At 39.3% G+C, this 13,107-nt stretch overlaps 1 protein-coding gene across 10 annotated transcripts in view; it reads left to right on the top strand.

The window, feature by feature from the left end:
- LOC120727612 (receptor-type tyrosine-protein phosphatase S-like) overlaps nucleotides 1–8,198 on the top strand; it is a 68,484-nt gene extending 60,286 nt beyond the window's left edge. For all 10 annotated transcript variants that reach the window (XM_040021990.1, XM_040021984.1, XM_040021988.1 and 7 more), the window contains 7 exons: nucleotides 152–437; nucleotides 1,135–1,313; nucleotides 1,685–1,811; nucleotides 1,915–2,040; nucleotides 2,788–2,942; nucleotides 3,106–3,241; nucleotides 5,445–8,198. In XM_040021990.1, coding sequence (XP_039877924.1) covers nucleotides 152–437; nucleotides 1,135–1,313; nucleotides 1,685–1,811; nucleotides 1,915–2,040; nucleotides 2,788–2,942; nucleotides 3,106–3,241; nucleotides 5,445–5,513 — 1,078 coding nt within the window. In that variant the 3' untranslated portion in view covers nucleotides 5,514–8,198. The remainder of the gene's footprint in view (nucleotides 1–151; nucleotides 438–1,134; nucleotides 1,314–1,684; nucleotides 1,812–1,914; nucleotides 2,041–2,787; nucleotides 2,943–3,105; nucleotides 3,242–5,444) is intronic.
- Nucleotides 8,199–13,107: the final 4,909 nt, after the last annotated feature.

Here is a 13,107-nt window from a genome sequence, read left to right as displayed (position 1 = left end):
ATTTTTTATTCCCAGTCTTTGGGCCAAGCACCAGCTATTTTTACATTTGACCTGAACTTCTGAAAAGACCCATAAAAACATTGTAATCTTTAAAGAAATCTTACTGAAGAAAATATCAGTATATAAGACATCTTTCCTCCTCCTATGTCAGTGCCGGTGTTGGTCGCACTGGCTGTTTCATTGTCATCGACGCCATGCTAGAGCGCATCCGACACGAGCGCACTGTGGACATCTACGGTCACGTGACCCTGATGCGCTCACAGAGGAACTACATGGTGCAAACGGAGGACCAGTACAGCTTCATCCACGAGGCCCTTCTGGAGGCTGTGGCATGCGGAAACACTGAAGTGGCTGCCAGGAGTCTCTACTCCTACATGCAGAAGCTGTCCAAGGTGGAGAGCGGAGAGCATGTGATTGGCATGGAGCTGGAGTTTAAGGTGAGAGTGGAGGCAGTGGAGATGGAAACCATTTAAATGAAGTGGAAGGCAAGCAGATTTGACGTCTGATATTTGTTTGAGATGTAGAAAATATTGGCAACATTGTCTCCAAATTTCAAAAAAGAAGTACCCATTTGAAATAATTGGTTTGATGGTGTGTCTGTGAGTTGTAAACCTTTAAGCTAGACGTGATCTTTGCCTCACAGGTTGGTTTAGTATAGAAAATATTGTTAGAGGCCCAATGATGATATAACACCCATATCTTTGTGAAAAAAAATAAAAATAAAAAAGATAATTAGAGCCTGTACTATTTTCAATTTATTAAGTAGTTAAGATAACTCTTGGCTTGTTCCAGTTTCTCAGCTATGACTACATGAATTTATGCTGTTGTTTTACTTTTTGGCCGCAAACTGATTGTTTTGTGTGTTTGGGCTGTTGTTAAACAGTTATTGGATTAAATAATAAATTAAATAATCAGAAAGATGATTTAAGAGTGCTTTGAAAAAAAATTACTTGATTCATATACTTAAAGATACAGTGTGGAAAATGTCACCAGCAGATGTCAGTAGAGGGTAGATTTCTTACCCCTCTCAATTCAAGTGCATGATTCTAGCCATGATGCCCACAGTAGGAAAAAAATTACTGACTGCGCATTTAAAAGAATATAAACACTTTCCTTCATTTTCTCTCCACCCAGCGCCTGGCTAACACCAAAGCCCACACGTCCAGGTTCGTCACAGCCAACCTGCCTTGCAACAAATTCAAGAACCGACTAGTTAACATCATGCCCTATGAAACCACTCGCGTGTGCCTCCAGCCCATCAGAGGACTGGAGGGGTCCGACTACATCAACGCCAGCTACATAGACGGTTACAGGTATGTTTTCGTCCTGCAAACGCTAATATGACCTGACCTCCTCTCTCCGCTGCGGTCCTCTTATGATGGTTTGATGAGTGAATGGACTGGATAGCTTTTCACCACATTGCTCTCACCTGTCACTTCCTGTCAGATCTGTCATTACTGTGTACATGTTGCCACTATTTGTCTTGCTGCATGGCACTCATTTTGGTCCAGTGAAGACTTTCTGATGATTCAGGCATTCAGAGTCATTGTACACACATGTTGTGACTGTTGCTTTTCTTGCCTGCAGCCTGACCCCCTTTTAAGTCTCATTCTTGACAGATGAAGAAACAAGGAGGGAAAAGGAGGTGACACCATAATGTGTGTTTGTGTGCGTTTGTGTGTAGGCAGCAGAGAGGCTACATTGCCACCCAGGGTCCACTGGCTGAGACTACAGAGGACTTCTGGAGAATGCTGTGGGAACACAACTCCACTATAGTAGTTATGCTCACTAAGCTGAGGGAAATGGGACGGGTATGGACAAAATACACAAAGCTAAATAAACAACAGGTCTTGTAACATTGCAGCCCTCTTGCGTATGATTACTGAAGACTTCTTATGTGTTCTGCTCTGACAGGAGAAGTGTCACCAGTACTGGCCCGCTGAGCGCTCAGCAAGGTATCAGTACTTTGTGGTGGACCCCATGGCGGAGTACAACATGCCTCAGTACATCCTCCGGGAGTTCAAAGTTACAGATGCCAGGGTTGGTTCATGCTTTGCTTAAAGTGTCCTCTTGCATGTTGCATTCAGAAAACGGTGTAACATCACACTCTGAGGTTATTCAGGAGTATTTTGTCAGTGCTGTTAGCAGGCAGTGGCGCACAGCATGTACTATCGACCTGTAGTGTGTGCTGGTTAGTGTGTGTTTTCTATGTGAATGTGTGTAACACAGCAGGTTCAAGATATTGACAGACTCCTATGGATCACTCATTCAACCATGCTGTCTCCAGATTACCTTGACATTGTGTGTGTGTGTGTGTGTGTGTATATGTGTATATTCACACACACACACACACACACACGTGTCAGTCATACATAAATCCAGTTAAGCCTGTCCTGCCCCGACGCCACATTGACAGATGCTCTATTGATCTCCATTAAAGGGGAGTCAGAAAGGCTGAGCAGAAGAGAAAAGATGTAATTGCCTTCTGAGAGGCTGACAATAGCAGACGCACTGACGTTACAGCTTTAAGTTAACCACAACCACTGATCCAGGATCAGATAACAGTAATCATTAGAAGGAAGAGAGGATATTGCCTGGCAGTCTCACTCCTCAGTCAATACAGCGAGAGGAAGCTTTGTAAATAATCATTTCGAAATAATCACCTTGCATGAAGACCAACTGCACATTCAAGGACAAGCATCTGAATATGTGAGAAAGACATCAGATAGATGTTCACATCCATATAGTGTGCAGGTTATTGTTTTAACTGATTCTTCGCTCCCCCAGGACGGCCAGTCACGAACAGTGCGTCAGTTCCAGTTCACTGATTGGCCAGAGCAAGGTGTGCCCAAATCTGGGGAGGGCTTCATCGATTTCATTGGCCAAGTGCACAAAACCAAGGAGCAGTTTGGCCAGGATGGACCAATCTGCGTTCACTGCAGGTAAGCACCGGGCTTTATATTAGACAACTCGTCATTGGTAATTAAATCACAGTTTAATGTGACTCTCGCCTTTGTAATAACAGTAGTGTGTGTGAGAATCCAGCACACTGTTGATCTGACACACTACATACTCTAGTAAAATTGTTTTCCTTTGTGACTGCAGTGCCGGCGTGGGGCGGACAGGTGTCTTTATCACTCTGAGCATTGTCTTGGAGCGGATGCGTTACGAAGGGGCGGTAGACATCTTCCAAACTGTCAAAATGCTGCGGACACAGAGACCAGCCATGGTGCAGACTGAGGTAAACACACACTCATTAACCAGGGCAGAGACAGTGAAATAGAGCACTGCATTAATGAGAATGGTGGTATTTGACATTTAGCTTATTGTTGATTTTAACTATTTGGTGATTAAAGGAAAATCCCTCTATTAAAGTCTTTTTGTAAAGAATAATGTGGATTAAGAAACCATTAGATTCATATTATCACCAAGCGTTTAAAATTCACCCAAAGTATCAGAGATGGAAATGTTAACCACATAAACGAGATCATAATTCCACTGGTTGTGTATGTATTTGCAGTCAGATCTGGGAAAAGAACAGAAATGTCACTAGCATAAGAGTTTAGAATTATATTCATTATCTGCCCAAGAAGCTAAAGTGCTTCGCAGCTTGGCATGCTGAACTGTACCGCATATTTTTAATCCATGCTACAATAACACAGGCAAAGCCTTAATGTCATTTAGGCAGCGCTAGCTATTGATGAGCAGTCCCACCCACATCAATATACATTTGCATTAGCATAAGTAGGACACGGAAAGGAGGAAATAGCCCCCAGAGTGTGAATTTTTCATTGTAAAATGTAACAGCAACACACACAAGCTGGTGGAGCACTTTGTAACAGTGTCATGTTATATTCTGTATACAGAAGCAAGGTATGCACATGGTTTAATTCATAGTTTTATTTGCATAAACATGTGAACGCATATTTGATAAAGTGCTGTGCTTTACACTATGCACTAGTGCACTGTTTTACTATATGTAAAAATTAGAGATGGCACGATACCACTTTTTTATGTCCGATACCGACATCATAAATTTGGATATCGGCCGATACCGATATGAATCCGATATAGTGTTTTTAATCAATAAAACTGTTTTTTTTTTTATATCTTGCTGCATTTTGTATAAGTTCATACTCAAGTTTTAAAAAACAAGAGACTGAAGCTATTCTGTTATACCTGTATGCAAAAAATACACTGCACCCAAAATATTTCATAGTTCAGCAAAACTGATCAATCTAATGAACTTAAACCTACTCAATCCTCCCTATTCTGGTATTTTAAAGAGTAAGCAACCTAACTAATAGGGTTCTAAAACTCCCAGCAAAAAAAAAAAGAAAAAGAGAAAGGGAACCCTCCACCTCATGATGCTTAATGATGCGTAATCAACTTTAATTTGATGCAGTGTGAAGAAAAATGCACAGAAATCAATTATTTTTCTACAGTATTTAAATAGATTCAACATCTTTCTTCAACAGAATTGCAGACTGCACAGATGGTACCTTCCCAAAGGAAAAAGTACTAGCTTACTAGGGTATATTAGACTTAACAGTTACTATATACAGTAATGGACTTCTATATATTTCACATCAGATTAAAACTTTGGGTGTAAGATTCAGATAATTATTTATTAAAAGCTAGACATTTTAAATGAGAATAAGAAAGAAAAGTATGTCTTTGTGCCCCCTTTTCCCTGTTCATGCCCCTGGCTAAACTTTGCCAGGGGGACCCCTGCACAGTTACAGCCGTCAGCTGCGTAGAAAAGGATCCTGGTGTAGAAAGTAATATTAAATACATTCTAACAACAGATTATCAAGCTTAAACGTGCTGCTGTTGTTCAGCCGCTGGTTTCCTCTTTCTGGCGCAAAGTGGGCAATAAACAAACAAGTGAGAAAAGCCGATCAGCTGATCATTGATCAGTTTCAATTAGTTCAATTAATCAGTTTTAATTGTAAGAAATTAATGAAAATATATTTCTAAGTGTGCTCGAGTGCTAAATGCATATTCATAAGTATACAGCATTGTGCAAAGGTCTTGAACCACCTGATTTCTCTATGAGCAACAGTTCTCCTGGCTTTCTGCTGATCTTTTAAAGATTTTCTTTGGACATTTGCTGCTTTTTCACTCATTTTCAGGCCAGTCTTTTTACCTGAACTGAGCAGTGTTTTTCATTTGTTCCTAAGCCACTCAACACTGACCTATGAATCATTTGAGAAACATGAATGAAAAAAAGCATATACCTCAAGGGAGGAGCCACTGTTGTGTCTATACATAACAGAAACCTTAGCTAAGAGCCAGTTTTAAAGTATCTGTAAGCACTTTGTTACTAGCAGCTTGTTGTAAAGCCACAGGCTTGGTTTGGAACTGCATTTCTTCCAAATATATGACACTCTGTTTATGGGAAATATATTTTTCCCTTATTTGTACTTGTGTTTTTCACACAGGACGAGTACCAGTTCTGCTACCAGGCTGCTCTCGAGTACCTGGGTAGCTTTGACCACTATGCAACGTAAGAGAACAGACAACCATCCATCCATCTTTCTGCTTTGAGGTCCACAAACAAAACCAACCGAGTGAGCCAACAGAAAGACGGCGTGAGATAAACGTGAACATTGAACCTTTTCCGGGAGCGAGATTCAAATTCTGCACCAACGAGGACAAAAAGCAACAAAAACAGCAACAAGAAAATCTCTGTCTAACAGCGTCTCAGCAGGAGTTTCCCTGAGGAGCTGCTGGGTGTGGAGACTATCCATGTGTAATCCATATACTTACCTCAGTGTTCCAGTGTGAAGGACGTATAATACATGTGTGTTGTGGTCAGCTATCTCCAATATGAACCAGTGAAATACAAATGGCTTCTGAACAGGAATTATGATACTCTATGTGTATAAAACAAACAAACAAACAAAAAAAGATTTAAAAAAAACTAAACAAAAAAAACACAAGAGCCTGGATATTTGCTGCACCCTAAATGGGCTTTTTATCCTCAACTTTGTATCTATTGGTTTGATGTACTAAAGGGGTTACAAAGTGCAAAGGTGAACGTTTCTATGTGTCTGTGAGTCTATTTCTAAGGTGTCTACTGCTACCATCAGTAGTCCTGCCTGTAGTTTGACTAGGTCGTGGCTCAGCAGAAGCCTTCAGTATGGACTCACCACCCCGAGGACTGTTGGAGAAGCATGTGGATGATCATTTACCTGATGCACAGTGCCAAGAGAAACCACGCAGCGTGAACATAAACTGTGGCCTAAAAGGAGAGGTGACTCCTTCTTTCATCCAGCATAACATAATCAGACTAGAGACCGCTCCTTAAAAAAAAACACAACACAATAACAAGGATGAGTTGGCAGCCCCAAACAGCTGACCTCGAAACAGCGATTAAAACCTACTGCTTTCTTCACTCAACAAAGCTTGCTTGCTATTTGCTGTAGTCCTTGTTCATCTTCCAGCTCGGCTCCTCTTGATGTCAGTCCTATCGGTTCAGTTCAGCAGTGGCTTACTAAAGAGAGGCTTAATGAAAGAAAGAACTGAGCTCCAGTCAGTGTCTTTCTCTCTCTTGAGTTCAGAGAGCCATCTTTCTGTAGATTTTTCTGTTTTCACTGTATGTCTTTGCCTTACGTTGACTTTATTTTTTTCTTGCGTCCTTCACATGCTGCTTCATGCTCGCGCAAACCGTGTTAAAGCTTTTATTGCCGTGCATTGTCTTCACTCAAGGATGAAAATTTTTTGTTTGGTTGGTTTTGTCCCGATCATCTTCCTCCACTGAAGTTCTCCTACTTGAATTTTGCCGCTTCTGCAGTTGAACCCTTGTGTTAATTGCTTTTCCTCGCTAAGGCTACCGTCAGTGAACGATTACAGGAAAAAATTCAAATTACATTCAAAGCTAGTAGTGAACCGCTCACTTTCGACAGTCCTCTGCCTCTATCCCATCCTCCTGTTAACCCGATTAAAAGTTTCTCTTTTCCTTAAACCCTTGTTGTACAGAACATGCTCAGCTTTACCGACTGATAGATCCCCCCCGCCCCTTCCAATTAAGTATGACTGCACAACTCCTCGATATGGTTGTTTATCTTTTTCTGAATTTGAAATGTAGTCATGATTGGTCCCACGTGGTGATTAAACAGCACAGCGATGTTCCAATATAGCAGACATCTCGACCGAAATCACCGATTGTGTACATACAGTCTATCATTGGAGTCCTATACAGTACAGTTGCATAACGTCTGAGCACAAAATATAACGTGGGATTGGATGTGATGTAGTACTTATTGTCGCGAAAAAAGAAAAAAAAAAGAAAAAAGCCTTATTGTTATTGTTCACTTTGTCATATTTATTTCGTATGATTTTTTTAAAGGATATTTATTATGACTATTTTGTTATTTTTTAAGTTTGTTTTTATTTATTTGGGATTTCTAGCAGTTCTAACCAATAAGACGATGTTTATTTGCTTCTTTGGCGAGCCATTGTTAAAGTATGATATTGTCACTTTTTTTATTTTGTCTTTAACCGTCCATTTTGGTGCTTTTTTTTCTCCTTTTTTTTTAAAGAAAATTGCTTTATTGTTATAACGTATGCCCTCAGTGTAGGGTGCTATTTGATACTGATTACTGATGTCCAACTAGTCAGCTAGAGATGTACGTACAATAGAGGCAGGACTAGCTTCAGTTTACAGAGATGCCCTTTCGATGCTCTCCCTCGTTCAGCCTCCATAGCTGGAGGTACGTTTCACCCCACCGTGATAGGTGTAAGGACATCAGAGAAATTAGATATATAGAGCAGACTACAGGGCAGATCGGTGAAGACCTCCTGGCAAGCTGTTGGTGTTTAGTTTGCTTGAAAGCACATGGTAGCAAGTGTATTTTTGACAGAGAATGGATAAGAATTGCCTAGCTACACACTTTACACACCCTGAAAAGTTATTGTTTGAACCTGAAATTATTCTCATATGAACTCTATGTGTGGTCCATAAGTCTTGACAATGTTTGACATATATGAAATATGTTATTCCTTCGATTTCTAATGATTATTGTGTCAAGAGAAATATAAAAGGCACACGCGAAACATTATATGAAATGTGTTGAGGGAAAAGCTCTGGTGATGCCATACCCCTCACTTATGTACCTGTTCTTTCCTTTCGAACCATAGATGTAGATATTGTATCTCGACTTTGTATTAAAAGCAGGATGATTGGATATACAGCACAATGAGCTGCTTGATTCTTGTGGGGGTGGGGGGGGGGGGGGGGGTAGCTCTTTGGTGTGATTCACTCTTCGATCACTAGATGGGGCCAAAGTAGCTGCACCTACTCTTCAGTAGTGCACACACAAACAGAGAATCTGTTTGGATTCGGTTTAGCCTCCTTTTTCCACTCAAAATGTACAAAATTCTTTAGCTTCAGGTTTTACTAAAATCTTGAAAAATTGCAGGTGAGTTCTTGGTCTTGGAGGTACTTCTTGTGCTAATCAAGCAAAAAGCCCTGCCTGAATGTAAAAAGTGCAGATGGTTGACTGAAAATGTTGCCCTATCCAAACTGAGAGAAAAAGACGACCATTTACACTGATTGGCCACTTCATTAGCTCCACCTTCCTTGTGGTTGTTTAAACGATGATCAGTTGGTACAAAGGGCTCAAGTACTGTTGCCTTCCTATCAGCTCAAAACAATGTACTGATTCTTCTCTGACTTCTGACATCAACAAGGGATGTTGGCTCAGAGAACTGGAGCTCCCTTACTCGGTACTCTCTGTGTTTTTGTAGGGAAAATCCCAGCAGATCAACAGTTGTTCTGCATTTGTCAAACAGACTGGTCCGCCACTTAAAATCAGCTCACTTCCCCATTCTGTTGCTCAGTCTGAGCTTCATGATCCCGTATGCACACCGAAATGCATCAAATTGCTGCCATGTGATTGGCTGATTAGATGTTTGCGTTAAAGAGCAGGTAAACCCAATAAAGTGGCCGGTGAACGTGTATGCACTTTCTAGTCTTACTAACCACTCAGAGGGTTTTCAGCAAAACAAAGAATATTCATGCATTCAGATACATATTCATGTAGCTCTTTATCTTACCTATAATAATGAATGCATGAGGCACAATTTGACGTTGACCAATATTCTTAATTTTAGTCTACCTACCTCGTTCCTGAGCCTCGGCCACCTCTACATCTTCAGTATCGAGCTTTATTAATGAGTTTTTTCAAAGGATTAACTCTAAATATTAACAATTAATTTTTTTTTAACTTTGACTTTTGACTATTTAAGCTCAGCGACAAGTTTGAAATGTTGTAATCCCAAGTTCACACATCCATAAGGCTTTGACTCTATACAGTTCTAATACATTATATCTAATATATCATCTCTATAGCTCAGTAGTGACGATGCTCATTATAAAAATCTATAACTGTTGTCACATCACAGGTTTCTTACTTGATAAAATTAAGTAGGCAAGTAAATTTTATTCCTATAGCACATGTAAAACCAAAGTGCCTTATACTAACATAACAAAGAATATTCAGGTTCGTGAAAAATGTATGCCACACACATTCACAATGTTTACATGGAATAACTTAACAACAACCAATCGTCCAATCACCATTCCAGAAATCAGCAGTTTCTAAAAGTTTGACAGAAATGTTTGTTTTTCCAGAGTTTCAGTGTAACGACTGCAAAGGCGCGAGCTTTTAAGAGAAGCCCCGACCTCAGGATGATCAGGAGTGTTTGAGAATCAGATCTTAATGATTTTAAACTATACATGGATGCCACAAATCTGTCACGTGCAGTAACAAGACCATTTAAACACAAACAATTAAATAGTTAAAAATAGAGATTTTGATGTGTCTGTTGGGAATTTAAACCAGCCTAATAATGAACAGAACTGCATTTCAGGTATTTTAAATGGAATTTTATTCAGTTAAAATTAAACTTTTAACATAAAAATTATATTTAAGATACCTCCAGTTCTTCTAAATAGTCAAAAGTAAAAAAAATTCACATTACAAAAATGTCTTTCATCCCTCACCCCATCCATTTAAAGCCACCCGTCAAAAATATGGATTGAACAAACCAGAATTTATGGCAGATAGTGACGGAAACCAGGACTGGACAGACTACTTTCCTTTCATCAGGAATGTTGCTCCTCGGATTAGTGATAGGGTCTGTTTTCAAAGCACATGCCATGCACAAAGAGATTATCAACTGCTGTTCACTAATGCTCACGAACTTGCCTGTCCTAGGCAGAGCTCTACACGTGTCTGACGTCTGGACTAAAGGAAAAATCTGCCTGCCATCCTCATTGTTCCTGACTGTTATCGGTCTGATATGAACAGCTCCTGCATCTTACACTGTTTCTTATCAGACGGGGCCAAATGTTAACTTACTATTTCCTCGAAATCTCTCTAAAAGCCAACCCCTCACTGCTGTTAAATGTTGCACAGAGGAACAGAAAGGGAAAGTCAAGAAATGCATTGTTCTGTCCATGAAAGGCACGTTCACATGCGCTTTCATGACTCCAAGCTGGTGCACGTCCTTAATGAGATGTGTTAAAACACGTCAGGTATGTTACAAAATCAACATTATTTGCCTGTACACGGTTTTGTGCCCCAGTTGGTTCCACACCTACAGACGAGTCACAGCAGTCAGTGTGAAGCACCCGTGATGGTGTCAGCGTTAGGGCTGAAAAATTCCTATTATGTATATTACTAGAAAATGCAACTGTATAAACTTTATTTTCATTTTTGAACTCGTATACAAAAACAAAGAGATTTCCTAAGATCCTCTGTCAGAGCAGACACTTTTGTTTCAGTTCTCAGAGGTTGTGGCTCTGTTTCATTACAGCATCTCAGTAAGAAAACATTGCTTCATTATTTACACCTGTGCTTTCCCCCTCTCGCATATCAAAATATGCCGCGATGCAGAAGAGCACAGTTGTTTTGACAATCTAATATTTCATTAATTTGCAAGGTGGTCTGCAGATGGCACCGGGGTGCAGAGGTTAGTGCGATTTCCCAACAGCAGCTGAAGCCTCCTGCTTGGCTCCTCTCTGTGTGAGTTCTCTTTGTGTCTGCACCACTTTTGTCCCATATTCCAGAGACATGCTGCTTTAATTTGGTATTTTAAATTGGCTTTAGGTGTGTGTGGTATTAGCCCTGTGAGATGGACTTAAAAATTCTAAAAAATCGTCAAACTGATTCGACTTGTTCACTCGAGTCAAAGTAAAGAAGTACTGAAAGTATACAAGAAAAAGTTGATCTTTATTTATTTGCCAAGCCATCTGAACCTCATGTCACATTAATATTAATGCAACTTAGATCCAATTCTAATGAATGCACCCAGCTTGAACATCTGTTGCGTAGAACACAAGCAGAGAAACTTAAAAAAGGAACTATTTTTGCTGTTGCCTGCATTGTAGATGGGTGACCTTCCCTCCAAAGCTAAAATAGAAAAATGAAAAGACCCAGAGGTTAAAGTGGGGTTTGGCAGGTGGAGAAAAACAGTTACACATTGGAAAACAGTAATTTCCAATGTGAACAAAGCCGATTTTTTTTATGATATTTTATTATGGTGATCTATTGTACGTGTAATCATGCATGGAAATTAGCTATCAGCTAACTCTGGTACAATGCATCAAATGGCAATACTGATAATACTGTACACAGCCCCTATTTGAATAACATTCATTTAAAAAAGAAAGAAAGATGTTGCATGAGCTAACACGGCTGATTTTTAGCCTCCAGACAGTATAAAGCTAATATACAGGTGGAATTCAGTGAGTGAATCTAAACGTAACCTAACTCTGACCATGAACACCACAGACACTCTGCACAAGTCTCACACGATGCATAAGTGTAAACTTTGCCACGATACCTCCGCCTGTGCTAAACTGCCTGGAAATTTCATGCAGTCTTTAAAAAATAATACGTTAGTATACTTCAATTTGTTTTGCAGGATGTTTCACCGTATAAACAACATAACTTCAGCAACAAATCTTGTGTAGCTTCGATATCCGTACAAAAAAAACAAAAAAAACCAACTGAAATTACTGGTTTATCAAATCTAAATGAGTAGTGCTTACGTTTAAAAAACAATCTCGCATCTTCCTCTTTTGTCTTTCTGATATCTTTCTGTATCTTGGAGTGATTTTATCTCACATTCTTTTCTCTGTCTGGGAACTACAGGAGCAAAACCTTTACTTTTAACTTCACCTTTGTACACAAACAGGTCGCGTGTTTGCCCACATTTGCTGAGCTATTAGAAAAATTACCTGCAACCTTGCTTCTTTTACATACATATATATAATTTGTTCGCATTTATTTATTTATTGTGGAAAAACGAACCCGACATTTCTGATAAAATGTAGGGAGTAAAAGTACAAATTTATTATAAAAATAAAACTCAAATAAATGCTAATTTCAAGAAAATTCAACTTAAATACAATATGTCTGCCTCTGGCCCCAGGACCCCCTGCACCCTAACTTGGATATGCTATTAAGAAAATTAATGGAGACGTGTAATGTCACCTGTTACGGTGGTAGAAAGGGACTTTATTTACAACTGTATAAAATGACTTTTATCAAAAAATGATTTGTCATCCTATTAGATAATGTGCAGTGAAATCAACTGTGCCATTGGAAGAACAGTGTGCAGTAACTAATGAACTAAACACAACGATACAAATTAAACACACAGCAAATGAATCATGTACAACAGGAAAAAGGCGCTAGCTTCAGCTTTTGCAGTCTTTAAATCACCTTCAGCAACAACATTCATAAATCACCCACAGTCCTGTGCTGTAAATTACTAATTAAAGTGTTGAGCTTTTTCTTTTAGACTCTTAAGGAAAAGTTAGCAAGCATCAGCAATTCTACTTTTTCATTACTTCAAGACCAAATGATTTGGTAACACTTTATAATCATGTCTTCCATTTAACTACCTGGTATAACTCCCTGGTAATTATACGTACCTTATATTTAAAAGGTGGGTACACTGGAACAAGTCAGATTTTTACAAGAAACAAGGAAATAATTATGCAGTAAGTAAATTTAAGTTGTGCATAACTAATTTTAAGTTGTATCTAAACTGGGTATTTTACAGGAAAGGAGACACTAATTATACAAA

The sequence above is a fragment of the Simochromis diagramma genome, unplaced genomic scaffold (assembly GCF_900408965.1).
Source record: "Simochromis diagramma unplaced genomic scaffold, fSimDia1.1 OVJJ01000205.1, whole genome shotgun sequence".
NCBI lineage: Eukaryota > Metazoa > Chordata > Actinopteri > Cichliformes > Cichlidae > Simochromis > Simochromis diagramma.
The sequence above is the reverse complement of the archived record's forward strand: the minus strand, read 5'-3'. Positions and strand labels throughout refer to the sequence as shown.